This window comes from Bos indicus x Bos taurus, chromosome 1 (genome assembly GCF_003369695.1).
Source record: "Bos indicus x Bos taurus breed Angus x Brahman F1 hybrid chromosome 1, Bos_hybrid_MaternalHap_v2.0, whole genome shotgun sequence".
Lineage (NCBI taxonomy): Eukaryota > Metazoa > Chordata > Mammalia > Artiodactyla > Bovidae > Bos > Bos indicus x Bos taurus.
This window is the reverse complement of record NC_040076.1, coordinates 99,095,748-99,116,475: the sequence shown is the minus strand read 5'-3', so window position 1 is coordinate 99,116,475 and position 20,728 is coordinate 99,095,748. Positions and strand designations below refer to the sequence as shown.

Below are 20,728 nucleotides of genomic sequence, written 5' to 3'. Positions count from 1 at the left end.
TTAAAGGAATATTTTGATTTTTAAACTAGATAATAAAAATTAATTCATATTTCTGATAATTATAAGACTAACTTAAAGTAACCTAAGTACTTTGAAAGAAAACAATCCAAATATCTCTACTTTATAGATAGATAATCAATAAAAAATAAAAATAATATCAGTAATAAAACTGCAAAAGTTAATTTGAACATCTAGAAATAGCACAAATCTTGCAACTTCCACACCATGTCAGTGTGGGGAAGAAGCAAGTGCTTTTTCTTTGGGCCTGTTCTCTTAATCCTCCTTGCTATATTTTCATGCTCTTCCACTCTTCAGAATCTTTCACTGTGTTTGTTCCACTAATAAACATCCTTTGTCATTTTGCAGGTGAAGAATTTTCCTTCTTGAAGGATCTTTCTCACATGGTAACTGCTGAAGAGAGCCAGTATGTGATGAAAATTGCCAATTCCCTCTTTGTGCAAAATGGATTTCATATCAGTGAAGAGTTTTTGCAAATGATAAAAAAGTACTTTAATGCAGAAGTCAATCATGTGGACTTCAGTCAAAATGTAGCTGTGGCCAACTATATCAATAAGTGGGTGGAGAATAACACAAACAGTAAGTTATTTGGCTCCTTTCTTTCTCTAATAGCTTAGTTTGAACTTTCTTTTCCTTCTGACATTATTTGTCCCTTTGTTCCTTTTACATGTTGAATGTTAGATTGCATTTAGTTGAGTATCTACTAATTATTTTTTATAGATTACAACTGATTTTAGAAACCTTGTTCATGAATAAACATTAGAGAAAGATGTTAAGTCTTTTGACATATATAGAATATTGGCACTGATAAATTAATATGAGATGTGTGTCCCCAGTTGGTGAGTTTCATCTGAACAGTAATTTTATTACTGTATGGAATTTTACTACAGCTGACTATTTCATAAGTTAGATACTATTTAGAATGACAGTTGGTGACTCTCTTAACAGTGTGATTAAAATAGAATAAGAGAGTTTAAAAATATTTGTTGACTTTTAAACCACAGAACTTAACTGGTAATCAAAAAATTATACAGGATTCCTTTTAAAAAGAGAAGCCCATTTTAAGCCAAATAAATGGAGAGGGATTAGAAAAAGATGCATTTGTTTTAATTTTTACTTCTAAATCTTATTATCCAAATGTATTCGAACTCTCCAAATGTTTCATATGTTATCATTTTATTTTCCAATTTTACCAAAAAATAATTGAAATTGGAATTAAAAAAAAATAAGACCAAACTGAAAGTAGATTACTTTGGCTGTTCATTAAATTAATTAACTCATGTTGTCAAGACTCCAAAAATAATATTAGTCTTAATACATTTAATGCTGGAACAGCAACAACAAAAGACCCTGATCACATACTCTTTGTCCCATAATCCCCAAAATGCTGACTTAAAAAAAAAAAAAAGAAGTGCTGACTAATAAAATGAGAGAGTGCCAAGCAAATATTGGCTCTATGGTTTCTAACTATGAGATTAAAATGTAACATAAAAGAAACACAATTGTGTTTTAACATTCAAAGAGTAAGTTACGAATAATAATTCACCTGCATCAGACTGAATTATTGAAAGCTGTTTAATTCCAAACTCCCCTTAAACAATTTCAGCCATCACCAAAGTCCCAATGTCTTTCACAATAGATTTAGATAGGAACATTTAAATGATGAGAAATAAGATATCATGAGTTAAATTGGCTTTTACACATCTGTTTTCACTTACTCAGAAGCAGTTGTTGCATTTGGTAAAAAGATATCCAATGTACATGGGGAAACCATTTGAATTGGATGACATTTAAATTACATACATTGTACAAGAGTAAACTTAGAAATGTTTGTTGAATGCTTATTCTGTGTTGGGGGGCTTTCCAGGTAGCTCAGTGGTAAAGAATCTGCCTGCCAATGCAGGAGACTAGGTTCTATCCATGGGTTGGGAAGATTCCCCGGAAAAGGGAATGGCAACCCACTCCAGTATTTTTGTCTGAAAAATTCTATGGACAGAGGAGCATGGCAGGCTATAGTCCACAGGGTCACAGAGTCAGACACGACTGAGCTACTGAGCACATGCACACTCTGTGTTGAGTTTTACGTTTATCATTGCAACTAGGAAGTAGTGAAGCCTGAGATTCTGTTGTATGTGGTTCTGTAGTTTGTGAAAATGTCAGAATACTACTAGTGTTATTTTAGATGGTGTGGGTGTTTTAGATCCCCTTAGTCTGTAAGTGTGTGTGTGTGTGTGTATAACATTTTTTCCTTTAAAAGTTCAGTTCAGTTCAGTCGCTCAGTCATGTCAGACTCTTTGCAACCCCATGAATCGCAGCATGCCAGGCCTCCCTGTCCATCACTAACTCCCGGAGTTCACTCAAACTCACGTCCATCGAGTCGGTGATGCCATCCAGCCATCTCATCCTCTGTCGTCCCCTTCTCCTCCTGCCCCCAATCCCTCCCAGCATCAGAGTCTTTTCCAGTGAGTCAACTCTTCACATGAGGTGACCAAAGTATTGGAGTTTCAGCTTTAGCATCATTCCTTCCAAAGAACACTCAGGACTGATCTTTAGGATGGACCGGTTGGATCTCCTTGCAGTCCAAGGGACTCTCAAGAGTCTTCTCCAACACCACAGTTCAAAAGCATCAGTTCTTCAGCCCTCAGCTTTCTTCACAGTCCAACTCTCACATCCATACATGACCACTGGAAAAACCGTAGCCTTGACTAGATGGACCTTTGTTGGCAAAGTAATGTCTCTGCTTTTGAATATGCTATCTAGGTTGGTCATAACTTTCCTTCCAAGGAGTAAGTGTCTTTTAATGTCATTAGGTACTTTTAATTTTTATTGTAAATATTACAATGGTATAAAGTTCTTAATCACTCTGTCAGATGATAGTTTGACAATCTTTTGATATTCTTTCATCTTTTGATTTAATATGAATTTTCATCCATTTGTCTTTTCCTGAATAGGTCTGTTGAAGGATTTGGTATCCCCAAGGGATTTTGATGCTGTCACTCATCTGGCCCTCATCAATGCTGTCTATTTCAAGGGGAGCTGGAAGTCACAATTCAGACCTGAAAATACCAGAACTTTTTCCTTCACTAAAGATGATGAAAGTGAAGTCCAAATTCCAATGATGTACCAACAAGGAGAATTTTATTATGGTAAGACATTTTGGCTTTTTTTCTCTCTTCTTAGAGCACATCAACAAATTTCTAAGAAAAAACATGAAATATTTGTTATTCAGATTTCTTGTCAATCTGATTTGGGCTACAATTCAATTTTCTTGGCCCTATTTTCAAAGACTTTTGATTAGATCCTGAGTGAATATTATATGTTGTGACAGTTTTCCAATATGTTTAGTTTATAAAGTTGAGTACACATACAGAGTGACTTTATTCATGTGAAAATATCTGACCTTGTATAAGAATGTTCTGAGTTCCTCCAGAAAGCCATTCACTTTGGGGTAGTTTTCAGTGAACCATATGTTCTACCCAGGTCTTGGTTTGTACACCCCATCACTTTTTGAACTATAAGCATTCTTTTAAAATTTTGCTTTCAGACTTATGTATGTATGTGTGTGTGTGTGTGTGTGTGTGTGTGTGTGTGCTCGGTCACTCAGTCATGTCTGACTCTTTGAGACCCCATGAACTCTAGCCTACCAGGCTCCTCTGTTCACGGGATTTCCCATGCCAGAATACTAGAGTGGGTTGCCATTTCCACTCCAGGGGATCGTCCTGACCCAGGGATTGAACCCATATCTCTTGCATCTGCTGCACTGGTGGGCAGATTCTTTACCACTGTGCCACTTGGGAAGCCCATAAATATGCATGGTCAGGCATAATTATTCATAGTTTCACTTACTGAGAGTCTATAATTTGTGATACAAGTCAGCATCTTTGGCATTATTTTCAGGGATATTTTGTTGGACTTTTCAGAATTTTAGGGTGCTAATCCTCTCTATATACCATGCTGAACTGTGATAATTTATTGTCTTAAGCAGAAATATAAGTAAGCTAAATATATATTAGAACAAATATTTTATTCTATGCAAAGGTACATTATAAAAGTAACAGATTATAATCACAGTTAATTAAATTAACAGTCAAAATATGAAAGGAAAATATCCATTTATTTGAGAACCAAAATATTTAATGTGGCGTCTAAAGGATATCAGTTAAATGAAAATATTCAGAACAAAAACATTACATTTTTTAAAACTAGTTGCAGGGTTATTTATTTTAAAGACTTTATTATTATTATTATTAATGAAAGCCTGGTCAATTTAGCTAAATTCATGGAACACTAAGCCAATTACCTAATTATCTACTTTGGAGATTTTAGTCACCATAAATGCTCTAAATTTCATGTTGGCTGTGCTACCTTGGCCTCAAAACTTTTAGCTGTGGTAATAATAGAGTAGGCTTTCCTGGTGGACTATCCCTGGGTTGGGAAGATCCTTGGGAGAAGTGAATGGCAACCCATTCCAGTTTTCTTGCCTGGAGAATTTTATGGACAGAGGAGCCTGGCGGGCTAGAATCTATGGAGTCAGAAAGAGTTGGACATGACTGAGCAAGAGTATGGGGTATTACATGGTCAGTTTTTCCCTTCTTAGAAATCAGGTGGATATTGGTAAATGTGATTCACATCCAACATGGATCCAGAGCTTTATTTTTCTAATCATGACTTTTCATTTTTTTAATGATATCCCTAAAATATATTCATTTGAGGTATATCCCTTAAAAATAAAATGTTAAGTCTAGAGAACATGCTATGACACATGTGAAACAGTTCTGGAGATCCTAAAATTAATTTGGTAGGACTGAGGAATCACAATTTCAGGGCCTACTTTAAAATAAATTGTCTTCTTCTCAGATGCCTGAATTTTTTATATTCTATGCATAACTTTGGAAGAAAGTTATAACAAATATAAACATTTTATTCAAGCCTTGATGGAGGCCCTTTTTCTCCTTTCTGTCCTTTTTTAGGGGAATTTAGTGATGGCTCCAATGAAGCTGGTGGCATCTACCAAGTCCTGGAAATACCATATGAGGGAGATGCGATAAGTATGATGCTGGTATTGTCCAGACAGGAAGTTCCACTGGCCACACTGGAGCCATTGGTTAAAGCACAGCTGATTGAAGAGTGGGCAAACTCTGTAAAGAAGCAAAAGGTGGAAGTGTACCTGCCCAGGTGAGAGACTCCTGTATAACTCCCTCTGAAAGCATGGGCAGAGGGTATCAATGAGGCTTCTGACTCAAAGGAACTCTTGTCACTGCTTTCAAATTTTGTCTTGTGTTGCTCTTCTCTTCCTCCTTTTCCTTCTCCTCCTTCTTCATCTTTTTAAAAAATATTCTTTCACTCAGTTCTGCCCAGAGACACAGGCTGACTCATTTATTTATTCAGTACCACTTATCAAGACCAAGTTTCAGATATGAGTCAATATCCTTAGCTTAATTTTAGAAGATTTTTCAATAGATTGTCTCTGAATATCATTTGCATTGACAGTCTTCTGGTAGTTCATTAATATTTGAAGTTGATAATAGCTGGGGGAAAATAACTTTCTATTTTGTTGGAAGTGCAAACAAGTCATGTTTTAGGTGTTAAATGCAATCATAAATAAGCAGGAAGAAGCTTAAAATTTTCCCTGTGGCTGAAAGAATAAAAGCTATGCAGGGCCTAGATATTCTGACTACCATCCACTTCCTCAACCCTTTCTCTGACCACTCACCGTATCAAATCCTTTGTAGTAGGTACTGTCTGTGTGCTTGTACTTATAGCACAGTCACCTGCCCTTTTATGCCTCTAGGTCTCTATGTACATTTTTGCATTAACCTAAAATGCCCTCTTGGAGTCTTTGCCAGGTATTGTTTACTTGGCCTTCAGGTTACAACTCTGGCACCAATTCTTCTAGAACCAGGTGATGGAGCAGATGATCCTCCCTTTGCCTCATGTATGCACCTCCCTGTTATGACAATGCATTTATGTTACTGTGCATGTTTGCCAAGTCACTTCAGTCATGTCCAACTCTCTGTGACCCTGTGGACTGTAGGTCACCAGGCTCCTCTGTCCATGGGATTGTCCAAGCAGAATACTGGAGTGGGTTGCCATGCCCTCCTCCAGGGGGTCTTCCCGACCCAAGGATTGAACCCACGTCTCTTACTGTCTCTTGCATTGGCAGGTGGGTTCTTTACCACTAGTGCCACCTGGGAAGTCCCAAATTACCACCCCAAGCAGAATTAAATTTTTTGTAGGTCTTGATTTTTTTTATGTCGATTCTTTTAAAGTCAGTTCTCTCTCCCATCCTAGAAACACAATAAGTGTTTGCAAAAATAAAATCCAACTGAAGATATTATTCTGCCCTGAATACCTTAAAACCTAATAGGGGAGCTAGACCAGTAAACACAAACAACAAATTTATAAACATAATGTGTAAATTCTAGGCTAGAAAACAAGACACAGATAAACAGCCAATAAGCATGTACAAGTGTGTATGTGGAGTACAGTTCCAATATTCATTCCATATTAAGAAAATTTTATTTTATTTTTTTTTAATTTTATTTTATTTTTAAACTTTACATAATTGTATTAGTTTTGCCAAATATCAAAATGAATCCATCACAGGTATACATGTGCTCCCCATCCTGAACCCTCCTCCCTCCTCCCTCCCCATACCATCCCTCTGGGTCATCCCAGTGCACTAGCCCCAAGCATCCAGTATTGTGCATTGAACCTGGACTGGCATCTCATTTCATACATGATATTTTACATGTTTCAATGCCATTCTCCCAAATCTTCCCACCCTCTCCCTCTCCCACAGAGTCTATAAGACTGTTCCATACATCAGTGTCTCTTTTGCTGTCTCGTACACAGGGTTATTGTTATCATCTTTCTAAATTCCATATATATGCGTTAGTATACTGTATTGGTGTTTTTCCTTCTGGCTTACTTCACTCTGTATAATAGGCTCCAGTTTCATCCACCTCATTAGAAAATTTTAAAAACATGATTAATATGAATACTGAAGGATGATAAATAAGATATTAGTATTAAAATTGAATTACTAAAGTTCATTGTTCACGCATGCATGCTGTGTCTCTTCAGTCATGTCCAACTCTTTGCAATGCCCCCCACCCCATCAGATTCCTCTGTCCATGGGATTCTCCAGGCAAGAATACTAAAACTCATTAACTAGTTCATATTTATTCCTTTAATAACAATAGGAATTATCATTTGAAAGTCACATTTTATATTAATACTTATTTTTCCAAAACTTTAGCTGATGTTTGTTTATGTTAATGAAAGACTGTTTGAAACTATATACATTTTTAGCTAAAACTATATGTGCACTTTATTTTAAAGTTGTATATTCATAATATATAGCCATATATTTCTTAGTCTACATATGAAAGTTAAGGTAATCATAACCCCAGTTTTTTTTCTTTCTGGCTAATGTACTTAACTTGTATAATTTCCCATGATAATACATTTATGTAGAAAGATTTCTGTTCTCAAGGAGAGATAGTCAATGAATATCTAACAAACAAAACCAAGGGTTTTTATAATAGGTGATCATTTACGTCTATTATTTAGTACATGAGGGCTTCCCTGATGGCTCATTGGTAAAGAATCTGCCTGCCAATGCAGAAGACATAGGTTCATTAACTGGGTTGCGAAGATCCCCTGGAGAAGGAAATGGTAACCCACTCCAGAATTGTTGTCTGGGAAATCCCATAGACAGAGGAACTTGGCAGGCTATAGTCCATGGGGTTGCAAAAGTGTAGGGCACAACTGAACAATAACCATTTAATATATGAACAATGTATCTTAACTCTAAAGGAACCATTTACTTTTCAATATTAATCTTTAAATAACTAAATCTGATTTAAACTCTTATCTACTGACCTTTTATCATTAATTTTGTATTTTCCCTTGTATTTTATAAGGAATTCTTTTTGATGATATCAGAAATTCAGTACAGAATTAATGCATCTTTTACTAAATTCTATGAATTAGCTGTAGCATTTCCTCAAATGTTTAATTCTATGAGGATGCAAAGTTATTTGGTATTTTAAAAGAATTCTAAATGAATGCTTAATAAGTATCATATATTGTAATTCAACCGTATTCACTAGAAAATGTGGCCTCTAGGTCCTGTCCACTGAGAAATTGAATGCGGCAGCAGAAGAAAATTAAATTTTCATTTTCTAAGAGATACTCTTCAATTATGAAATAGTTTAGCTTGCTTGCTTGCTCATATTAATGCCTGTTACTAAACTAGGCACAGTTAATTACCATGTATCCATTTTGCCAGAAGTACTACCAATTCTCCTTCTGCATGGCTAATGCATAGAGTGGGAGGCTAAATAGCTACATAAGATAAATTGGGTTTCCTTTTTTAAGAGATTGACTGTTTTCAAATGCCAGTGTGTCAGTAATAATCAATGGGAACCATCCACCCTTCCATTTTACAGCTTTAGGACCCAGCAAATGTTCATTGAGGGTAATGATTAGGGTAATGATTTATGTGACTTTAATTTTAGCAAAGGTAAAAATTTTCTAATAGTTGTGTTCCAGCTTTACTCAAGTGTCTGTCTTAAAGGGCTTATATAGCTTGCTTGTTTGTTTTTTTTCACATGAAGACATTACTCTAAGAATTGAACTTAGTATTTCTGAATTTGCCCACATTCTGGTCCTATCTGACAGGTATTTACTTTCTATTATATCAGGTTTTATACAAATTGATTTAAAATGCTTTCCTTAAGAGGCATAGGGTATTTGGGAGTTGGGGGAGAGTGGAAGAGGCAATTACTTTTGTATTGTTATTTTTTTCCCCCTGAACAATAAATCCTACAGGAATCAGATGCTGAATTGAAATTACATTTTTATCCAAAATACAAGAATCTGTTCAGAAGAGGGTAAGATTTCTATCTCTATGTGATATTACCAAATCCAGTGAAATACCACAAAGTTTATACAAAGTCATACGTACATCTCTAAGATTTAAATGGGATTGCCAAATAGTCTTCCAATTTATCCATGTTAGAAAATATAATTTGGCTACTATATAAAATATGTATTATTTATATATGCATAATATATGTAAAATATTTAAAAGCACTGTGGAATAATGCCTGCCCTAAAGTAACGATCATGTAATTATTATCTATTATTACTATTGTTTATTTCTAAGTCCTAGTATTTATCTTTTGTTAATCTATCTTTATACATACTTTTCTCTAAGTAGGATTTCTAAAACCTGATTCTAATGAAATTGCCATCTTCATTATATATTTTTACTTTTCTGTTTTTACTGATAGAGTTTAGGTATAAAAAGATTTTTCTAACATCAGAATCAAATCTCTGTTTGGAATGCAGATGGACTGGCTGTAGTTTCTTTCCACTCTGACCTTTGTAGTCTCAGATTTTTCATTTGTGATCAGAGTGCTAGAAATCAAAGGATAAGTGGTTCTCTATTTTGTAATGAGAAACCATCCTGCTACTTTGAAATGCTTGTCTACTAATAAAGCACTTCAGTTCCATGCCTTAAAAGAAAACCGGTGCATAAGCCATCTGACTTTGTTCTTTAACATGAATGCTTTTATTAGATTTTTCTACAAAGGGTTTGATTGATTCTTACACATATTTTTTTTTTACAAATGTCCTTATATGTAATATATGTTTGTTCTTTTCTAACACTTACTTCACGTAATCTCCAGTGTTTCTGCCCTCCATATACCTCTTTAATTTATTCAGATATAATAGAAAGTTGCAAATATAAGATTACATCAAATGCCTTTACAAAAACAGCCATGCCTAATGGTTTTAAAAAAAGCAGTGTTGTGGCTTTTTATTTTTAAAACCAGTGGGTGAAATGTAAGATCTTCCTGTAGCTTGTTTGTCTGTTTCTAAAGAAGCCATTGTTGGAATTATGGTGATTAGTAGTGGGGGGACTTTTCAGTCAGGAAGATCTCAGCTCATATCTTTATTCTGCCACCTACTAGCTGTGTGATTAGGGCAAGTTGCTTGGTAGGCTGCAGTCCATGGGGTCACTAAGTCGGGCACGACTAAGTGACTTCACTTTCACTTTTCACTTTCATGAGTTGGAGAAGGAAATGGCAACCCACTCCAGTGTTCTTGCCTGGAGAATCCCAGGGACAGAGGAGCCTGGTGGGCTACCATCTATGGGGTCGCACAGAGTTGGACACGACTGAAGTGACTTAGTAGCAGCTTAGTGTTGTTGAACTTCAGTTTGTTCTTCTGTGGAACAGAGATAATAATACCTATCTCATAGGACTGTGTGAGATTATCACAGGGATGATTAAATGAGATTCTAAGCATAAAAGAATTTGCACAGTGCCCAGGACATGGTGGCACTAGCACTAATGGTAAAAAACTCTCCTGCCAATGGAGGAGATGTAAGAGATGTGTATCTGATCCCTAAGTAGGGAAGATACTCTGGAGAAGGAAATGAAAACCCACTCCAGTGTTCTTGCCTGGAAAATCCCACAGAGAGAAGAGTCTGGTGATCTAGGGTCACAAAAAATCAGAAATGACTAAAGCGACTTAGCACTGCACTGCACTGGGACTTGGTGAACACTCAGTGTGAATGTTACACATAGCTGCAATATAGTAAGTACTTTAACAGTATCTGCCCTTTATTTCATGCCTCCTGCATGATAGCACTGTCCTAAGACATTTGGAAACCTTATTTAATCTCCTCAATGATACTGTGAAGTAGGCATTATTATTGCCATTTTCCGCATCCCAAAATCAAGGCTCAGAAATTAGGGAACTTGCCCCAAATCAATCTCTATCAAATACCATCTTCATCTGAACAGCCTCAGAAGTGTGAAACAAATGAAGCTGGTTTTAAGAAGTAAAAAGGATTCCTTACTGATATCTTCCTTCACGTCCCTATTTTAGGCAGATCAGGATATATATACTACCTGGATCATATCTCAGCTCTGCCACTTATTAGCTATGATCCAAGGTGGAGCTCCCTTGGTGGCTCAGCAGTAAAGAATCTGCAATGCAGGAGACCTTGGTTTGATCCCTGGATCAGGAAGATCCCCTGGAGAAGGAAATGGCAACCCACACCAGTATTCTTGCCTGGGAAGTTCCATGGACAGAGGAGCTGAGTGGTCTACATTCCACAGGACTAAAAGAGTCAGATACGACTTAGTAACTAAACCACCACCGTCACAACTTAATCAAGTTATTTCATTTCTCTGCCCTTCAGTTTCCTCTAATATTAACTGAAGATAATAATAGCTACCTCAAAGGGCTGTAGTGATATTTAAATTAATCTGTTTTTATTGATCTATTTTATACTGTTGGAAAAGTTTCTATTGTATAGTAAGCTCCATCTGTGACCAATAAGTAAATGAACAAATAAATAAATGACAAAGCATACACAGAAAACACTTTAAAATTTCACTCAAGCCATTGAATATATTCTGCAGTATATTTTCCTACTCATCCCACTTTTTATTTTCACAGTCACTATCTGCTTTTTGTGGTATCAAAGTAAACAATGTTTAAGTGCAAGTTAAACTGTTAGATATAGACAACATTTAGTACTTAGTTTAATATGTTTGCTATACATTTACTCATCTGTTGGTTTTCTCCTGATTATTACTCCTGTTTATAGCAACCATTCTCTTGTCATTCTTCTTAAAACCAGAAAATCACAAATGATGCTAGTATAACATTTAGTGACTATTACAAACTTAGCTTTTTAAGGACACAGCCCATTACCTAAAAACTTGTATATTTATGATCTGTTTTGATTAGAAGGCAACAATATTTTTAAAAGGAAATAGTACTAACCAGCTGTTTTCACATTTTATAAAAAAATTAATAAAAAGCCTTTGCTTTTAAAAACTGTGGTTGTTTATTAATACAGTCATATTTGGTCCATATTTTTCACTGGAAATATTGGTGATACAATGCATTGATTTGGAAGAGATTCCATATTAAGACCAACATGACTCCCTATTTATTAATGTAATACTATTCTGTTATGTTATTCTTTTTAATACTCCCTCTTTTTACAATAATAACCAAATGCTACATGCAGTCAAAAGCCAGTTTTAGCATAATTTATCCTCTATAAAATAGACTTTTAAAAAATCAACATATCTAACATTTTATTCTTGTCCCAGGTAACAATATGCTGTAACTAAATACTTCTTCCGCTCTATGTTCTCCAGGTTCACAGTGGAACAGGAAATTGATTTAAAAGATGTTTTGAAGGCTCTTGGAGTAACTGAAGTTTTCATCAAAAATGCAAATCTGACAGCCTTGTCTGGTAGGAAATAAACATCAATTAAAAAAAATATTCCAAAAAGCTTTTTTATAATGATGATGGTGAAGCCTCTGTTTATTACAGAGTTCTGAGGTAAAATATATTTATCAATTGCCAGATAAATATAGCAAATATATTTAACTTCTATAAGAAAATTATAAATACAGTCATAACACTAAATTTGTTATTCTGATTCATGTCTTATCTTTGACAGTAGATTATATTCTCCAGAAGACCTCTCTTATACATCTTTGAATTCCCCATAACATCTGACAAAATGCCTTGTAGATAATCAATAGATGTGTTGATTGAATATCTCAATGTATCTGGTTATAATAAATCATGTCCATGGGGTCGCAAGAGTCGGATACGACGTAGCGACTAAACTAAACTACTATAATAAATCATATAGGAAAGAAAGAAGGCAGAAAGGATAACTGAGTACCCACTGTGAGAACTAGATGTTTTAAAAAGAATACCTGTGAGATGATGTAAATATTGTCCTGCTGCTGCTGCTGCTAAGTCGCTTCAGCTGTGTCCGACTCTGTGCGACCCCATAGACGGCAGCCCACCAGACTCCCCCATCCCGGGGATTCTCCAGGCAAGAACACTGGAGTGGGTTACCATTTCCTTCTCCAGTGCAGAAAAGTGAAAAGTGAAAGTGAAGTCGTTCAGTCGTGTCCGACTCTTCACAACCCCATGGACTGCAGCCTACCAGGAGTGGGTTGCCATTGCCTTCTCCTAAATATTGTCCTAAGTCTTCAATAAAAAACCGTGGTTTTGAAGAAATAGCTTCAAATATACTTGGCGTATTAGCTGTTGAGTAATTTATTTTAAATATCCCACAGGAAAACAACCAGTTAAATTATTTGATTTCCTAATTTGATCAGGATAAAAATATTAACGTATTAGTAATAGTACTGTTAAGGTACTTAGAAATGTACAATTCTTTTGGAAATACTTTAAAGCAGCCAATTCTAAGACACTTGTGAGTATAAGTCTTAGATTAGATAATTATTTTCTATTATTTCTATAGAACATGGGAAATAATCCTTTTTCTGATGAGATAAAGACAGATATATATCAAGAAAAAAGATACTGAATAGGTAGGGCTTCTTTATATGCAATTTATTGAATCAAAGTCTCCAACTATAGAGAGAGTAGAGGTGATAAAAAAAAAAAAAATCCTTAGCCTTTCATGTGTTTATAGGAAAGAATTTAGATTTTTCTCTCCTGAAGCAGCAACCTATAGAAAAATCAAGCTGACTGAATAATAGCTTCTCAACCTGGAGTGTGAATAATAGCTTCTCAACATGGACTGAATTTAGAGAAGTGGATGCGTCCCCCCCGAAATTGCATATAGGGGTGCATGCATATATATGTGTGTGTGTGTGTACAAGAAAGAGAGACAGGGCAGAGATAGCAGGTACATAGCTTTCAAGAATTTCTCAAGAGTCTACAATGAAAAAAGGTTTTATCCTCCCAGGTTTTGGCTTGGGAAGCTTGTTTTCTAACCAGCATTCAGCTTCTGGCAATGAGATGATACTGATGTATTCGATACCACAACTTCTACCCGTCATTTAGACAACTTACATCCCAAAACACTAATAGAACTTTTCTACATGTCTACTATATAGATGTTCCTGTCCTCACGAGAGAAGTGAATGTTCCCTGAGGAAAGGTCCTCATGGCTCACATCCAGGCTCCTAGGGCTCTGAACTTTTGAGTAGGGTTGTCAAGAAGATAGGACTGGTGGAGATTCAGAAAGTAATGTGTACATTGTAATTGAGTCAGAAATATATTCATGGTTCGAGCATAGGATAATTTCAAGTTCTTACGCTCCTTTCCTTAGGAATTCAGATAATCTGTCTGCTATACTGGCCAAATTCCAACTGGATAATTATATTTTGCTTTCTTACCATGGCTCTATTTTCAGTTTGATTAAATATTCCTCACTGTCTCACCCAAACATCTAGGCAGTTATTTCGCACACACAGAATATTTGCTGCTTTTCAGTCCTGAGGGAGTATCGTTGTAATGGCAAATCAATTATTGTGATTAGTGTGGCTTAAATTTTTTCACATATCTGGAAGGTTTATAAGGTAATATTTAATTGCCTTTACTGTCAGGGACAGTAGAGCATAAATGTACATATTAGTGCAGATTTGAAATCACACTAGTCTTTTTCGGAGTTCGTATAGTCTATAGTGGAAAGTCTCTGCTCTTTGAACAAGCCTCCATCAGCATTGAATTTGTCTCAGCATCCTGCTTGCAGAGGCATTCCCAGCACTTGACCCAGGGCTGACACATAGTTGGTACACAGTAGACATCTGCTAGGCTTCCCTGGTGCATTGCAGGAGATGTACGAGATGTGGGTTCAATCCCTGGATTGGGACGATCCCCTGGAGAAGGGCATAGCAACCCACTCCAGTATTCCTGCCTGAAGAATCCCATGGACAGAGGAGCCTAGTGGGCTGCAGTACATAGGGTCACAAATAATTGGACATGACTGAATTGATTGGGCACACACAAACATCTGCTAGAGGATAAAACAAGGGAGAGAAGGAGAGAATAGGTTTATCTGGGGCCACCTTGTCTGCTATATTTCTTGGATCATTTAACTCCTTAAAATATCAGTAAGAAATCCAGGATTGGCCTCAAATGCTACCCAATTGAGATTTTCAGGATAACTGATCTAAGGTTAACTTCTCAAGCTTTCAGTGAGAATTCCTTGATTCTTAAATTTCCAGTTTTGCCAGAGTCTTGGAAATCCTGGCATACCAGCCACCCCAGCTAATACATTCTTCATTCTCTTTCTCTTTCCCTCTCTCTCTCTCTCACAAATATACACATTACCTTATAAATCATTCATTCAGAAACCTTCTAGTGACACAACTATAAAACTTGCCTCTCCATTCCTCTAAATTCAATAGCATTTATTCCCTGCATCATTTTGGGGACACCATATGCTCTGTCTTATGTGGTTGGTGTCCTTTTCACATGTATACTTCTTTTCCCCAAATAACATGAAAACCTTGCTGATTAAAATGTTTATGACACTTAGTAATCCTCGCAAGTACCTAGGCAAATTATAAACATGTATTTGATTACTACTTTCTGCTTTAATGAAAATTTCATGGTGTTTAAGTTATACAAATTAATTATATTCAGTGCCACATCTATTCCTTTCATTTAACAACTCTTAGTAAGGCAGAGAGGGTGAGCAAAGTACTAAGTCATAAAAAGGAAGAAATGATTATGATGTTATACCTTTGACTGTGTGGATCACAATAAACTGTGGAAAATTCTGAAAGAGATGGGAATACCAGACCACCTGACCTGCCTCTTGAGAAATTTCTATGCAGGTCAGGAAGCAACAGTTAGAACTGGACATGGAACAACAGACTGGTTCCAAATAGGAAAAGGAGTATGTCAAGGCTGTATATTGTCACCCTGTTTATTTAACTTCTATGCAGAGTACATCATGAGAAACGCTGGACTGGAAGAAGCACAAGCTGGAATCAAGATTGCTGGGAGAAATATCAATAACCTCAGATATGCAGATGACACCACCCTTATGGCAGAAAGTGAAGAGGAACTAAAAAGCCTCTTGATGAAAGTGAAAGAGGAGAGTGAAAAAGTTGGCTTAAAGCTCAACATTCAGAAAGCTAAGATCATGGCATCCGGTCCCATCACTTCATGGGAAATAGATGGGGAAATAGTGGAAACAGTGTCAGACTTTATTTTTCTGGGCTCCAAAATCACTGCAGATGGTGACTGCAGCCATGAAATTAAAAGATGCTTACTCCTTGGAAGGAAAGTTATGACCAACCTAGATAGCATATTCAAAAGCAGAGACATTACTTTGCCAACAAAGGTCCATCTAGTCAAGGCTATGGTTTTTCCACTGGTCATGTATGGATGTGAGAGTTGGACGATGAAGAAGGCTGAGTGCCAAAGAATTGATGCTTTTGAACTGTGGTGTTGAAGAAGACTCTTGAGAGTCCCTTGGACTGCAAGGAGATCCAACCAGTCCATTCTGAAGGAGATCAGCCCTGGGATTTCTTTGGAAGGAATGATGCTAAAGCTGAAACTCCAGTACTTTGGCCAGCTCATGCGAAGAGTTGACTCATTGGAAAAGACCCTGATGCTGGGAGGGATTGGGGGCAGGAGGAGAAGGGGACGACAGAGGATGAGATGGCTGGATGGCATCACTGACTCGATGGATGTGAGTCTCAGTGAACTCCGGGAGTTGGTGATGGACAGGGAGGCCTGGCGTGCTGCGATTCATGGGATCGCAAAGAGTCGGACACAACTGAACGACTGATCTGATCTGACCTGACCTGCTCTGAAGAGATACACAGACTTGTGAGGAGAGAGACATAAGCAGCTGGACTTAATTAAGGGAAGAGTGACAAAAATGTTTTATTTTAGAGTGGTTCTTTTTTAAAAAATAATTTTATTTATTTATTTAATTTTGTCTGTGCTGGGTCTTCACTGCTGCGTGCGGGCTTTTTTCTACTGCAGGGAGCAGGGGCTAGTCTCTAGTGGTGGTGGGCGGGCTTCTCATTGCAGTGCCTTCTCTTGTTGCAGAGAATGGGCTGTAGGGTGCACAGAGTTCAGTAGTTGTAGTTCGCGGGCTCTGGAACACAGGCTCAACAGTTGTGGTTCATGGGATTTGTCACTCCGTGGCACGTGGGATCTTCCAGGATCAGGGATCGAACTCCTGTCTCCTGCACTGGCAGGTGGATTCTTCACCACTGAGCCACCAGGGAAGCCCCAGGCTGTAGCTTTTAAGGTATGCAAGTCCCTGCAGCCCTGCGGGCCCACAATTACAAACACTGCTGATCTCCAGACCAGATCTCAATGTGTCCCCGGGTGAAAGTTTGCAAAAATCAGGGCTTCAGGGGAGTGAATAATTTCTTTCTGGGGAGGGACCAGCAAGTTGTGGTGAGGCCCAGAGAGGGCTGAAGGAGGGTGTCTTCCTGCCTGCATTCTCTGCGAGCGCCTCTGTAACCTGTTCATGGAAACACACCTGCAGCCTGTCCCTCAGGTTGAAGCTCCAGGACAAGGCAATGAGCCTTTTTCGCAGGCAGACTGAGGTGGTTTTAATTTACTGTCTATGCAGTGCCCTGGGGGTAGGAGCCTCACAGAACTGTCTCTCTGGTTGTTACAGTTTGGGGGGGTGGCCAGAAATGCAAACCCCTCTGGCCACAAGGACCAGGCAATTAAGGGGCCTCCCTGAATGGACTGTGCTCACTCCCTGGCTTTAGTGATGCAGGTGAAGAACACTGGGGGAAGGGCACACCCCTGCCTTTAGAAAGATTGGGGACGAGCTCTGGGAATGGGCACACCCAAGACCAGCAAGGCTGAGCCTGTGCAAGCAAGGTACAGGGAGAGAGCAAACACAGAACTCATCCATGCCACTTCTCTAACTGCTGTCTTTGTGCTGAATTCTGGAACAAGCGAGACCGTGTCATTTAAAAGGAATGTCTCAAGTCTCCCCAGCCCCTGGGTCCTCTGGACATAAGCCCCTTAGGTTTCCAAAGCCAGATATTTGGGGATCTCATCTCTGCAGGGTTGGGTGAGTAGCTCTGGACCAGAAATCCCTCCCTACTGGGGGTCTTTGCACCAGGGTGTGGGATTTTTGGTGAGACTGATCCTCTGCCTCTCCTACCTGTCTCCATGAGGCCCTTTGACTCATTGTGACCCCTCCCATTGGTCAGCTGCTTATTCATTCTTTTCTAGCAGTCATTGTTCCATACATAGCAGTAGATTTGCTGTCTGTGGAAGCAGAGTTCAGGATTTTGCTCCATCACCATCTTAGACCACCTCCTCATAAGTATGTATTTAAGCTTTTAAATGAGCAGAATATTATGACTATCTTAGAAAATGATAGCAGTGGTTGCCTCAAGGACAGAGGCTGTAGGTGAGAGAGGGCTTTTCACTTCATAGGCCACTGTATTTGGTTTGGAAATTTACCTTGTGTATGTATGACTTCTTTAATACTCTTTGGTAAAGAATCTACCTGCTAAAGTAGGAGATATAAGAGAAGCAGGTTTAATTCCTGGGTCAGGAAGATCCCTTGAGAAGGAAATGGCAACTCACTCCAGTATTCTTGCCTGGAAAATTCCATGGACAAAGAAGCCTGGAAGGCTGCAGTCTATGGGGCCCAGAGAATCAGACATGACCGGGTGTACACACACACATTTAAAAACTAAGAAAATCTTTTAAAAATAACATTATTAGCAGAATTTATAAATTTGAAAGCACCCAGAAAACAATTCGGTACTGTTGGGATGCTGTTACATTTTAAAATCATGTAATGAAAATTTTATCTTTCTTCAAAAATAGTCAATGTGATTTAGCAGTGAACAACAGCAACAACAAAATACCCTGCTTCACATTCTCTTGCTCCTGGAAAAACTGAGTGACTTGAGAGTCCTTTGCTAAGACCCCTTGAATCCACTCTTTCATTTTCTGTTCCATGGCATCTACTTTCATTTCAGACTCTCATTACTGCTGCCCTAGACTATTTCAATAGCCTCCTAAACGGTTTCCAATCTCTCTTCCATCTAATCTGTCTTATCTACCACTGCCAAGATTAATCGCCTTAAAACTCACTCTCAGATCATTCCAGTTCCTGTTCAAAGCGTCCCTTCAGTCTGCCGTGCACTATCCACACTTCTCATCAAGACATTCAGGCCTCAGCTCCCTCCAGCCTCAGCTCCATCTGATTCCATACAGACAGCCTGTGCTCCAGCCAAACTGAACACTCGCTCGGCACCCCACATCCCCCCAGCACCCCATCATTATGAAATCTCTCCCACCTGAAATATCTTTTGAACTGAGCCTCAGGTCAGATATCCCTAACTTTGATAAGTCACCATGATTATACCAACCAGAAGCTACCACTCCTTAACTACTACAATATTCTCTTATTTTTCTTATGTCACATATCATGTCTAATCTCCTAAAATTATTTATGTATTAGGTATCCCCTGCCAGAATTTAAGCTCCCCCAAATTGATCCTTATGTGTGTTGCTTTCTGCTTTGTACTGTCTGAATGAAAGAACAAATAAGATGAGACGCTCTGTATCTGTGGTGTTTATTTTTTCACCTCGGTTTGATGTCCATTACTTTTGACGCTAAATTCCATTAACATAAAACATAGTAAAGACTCATATAATAAACATGGAACCTAGAGAGTGCTGAGAATCATTTTCTTCTCAGGCTGTATTTAAAATGCTCATCTAGTTGCAGTGAGGATCCGGTTATAGAGTAGGGCTATTTTTGTAATGGAAATGAATGTCAGCATTTGGATTAATAGATAATCCTCTTGGAAGGTGTAAGGGGAAAGAGAAAGAGAGTACTAAATCCTTCAGCACAAAGTATGAGCTTTAATAAAGGACCCAATAAAATAAAGGAATTAAGAAGACACAGCAAAAGCCATATTCAGGTCAGACTCAAGTATGTAGATTTGTGCTGTACTGACTCTTACAACCTGCCCTTGTTTGTTCTCTTTCTTCTTCTGCCTGTAAGTCAGAGGGCTGCCTTTCTCTTCCAGCTATGGTTCCAACTGAAACCATAATTCCACTTCTCCCCCTACTTTTTTGCCTGGATTGTTGCAACAACTGACAAAGTTGATCTTCTTGCCCCCAGCTGATTGCTCATCCAATTCACGCTTTCCAGCTGCTGCCGCAGGTATCTGCTAAAATCAGAGCAGTCGTGTCCTGTTCCTTCTGAACGAACCCCAGGCTCTCTAGCATCATGATCCAAGCTCTTAAGATCGAGCACATTCCCTGCCCCTTCCCTCCTCCTATAGCCCCGGCTTCAGTTGGACTTTCAGGTCATCACCACTGCTCCGCTCACCTTGCAAATATAATTCCTGACTTGGGAATGGCCTTGTCCCCTTCTCCAACTTTCACTCTTCTACTTATTCTTCAAGAACCAGTTCATATGTCACCATCCCTGAGCAGCTTCCTGGACATCGTTCCCTTCCTAGATGGTTTTTCTCTCCGTCATCTGAACTCTGATAGTGCAAAGTGCTATCAGAGTTCCACTTTTCTTTAGATTGTTTGTTCTCTTACCTATCACTAAGCCAGAAGCTCCTCAGAAGCTGTCAGAATGTGTCACAGATGTCTTTCTGTCCTCAGAGCCCAACACAATGTGGGAAGCAGGATAGATGCTGGATGGGAGCAAGCCCTTAGGAGATGATCCTGGGCCCTGCCTTGCTCCAAGTTGGGGGCTTCTCTCGAGGCTCTGGCCCTCCTCGCTCCCCATGCTCCAGTCACACAGGCCTTTTCTGGGTCCTTGAACACACCTGGCTTGTATCTGCATTGCACTAGCCTTTCTCCCATTTTACCGGAAACTCTGCCTTCAAGTCTGTCCAGCACTGACTCCTCTGTATTCTTTAG

At 38.3% G+C, this 20,728-nt stretch overlaps 1 protein-coding gene across 3 annotated transcripts in view; it reads left to right on the top strand.

Annotated features, from left to right (window-relative positions):
* SERPINI1 (serpin family I member 1) overlaps nt 1-20,728 on the top strand; it is an 84,270-nt gene that overhangs the window by 52,868 nt on the left and 10,674 nt on the right. For all 3 annotated transcript variants that reach the window (XM_027541956.1, XM_027541965.1, XM_027541974.1), the window contains exons 3-6: nt 367-597; nt 2,970-3,164; nt 4,989-5,193; nt 12,216-12,313. In XM_027541956.1, the coding sequence (XP_027397757.1) occupies nt 367-597; nt 2,970-3,164; nt 4,989-5,193; nt 12,216-12,313 (729 nt within the window). The remainder of the gene's footprint in view (nt 1-366; nt 598-2,969; nt 3,165-4,988; nt 5,194-12,215; nt 12,314-20,728) is intronic.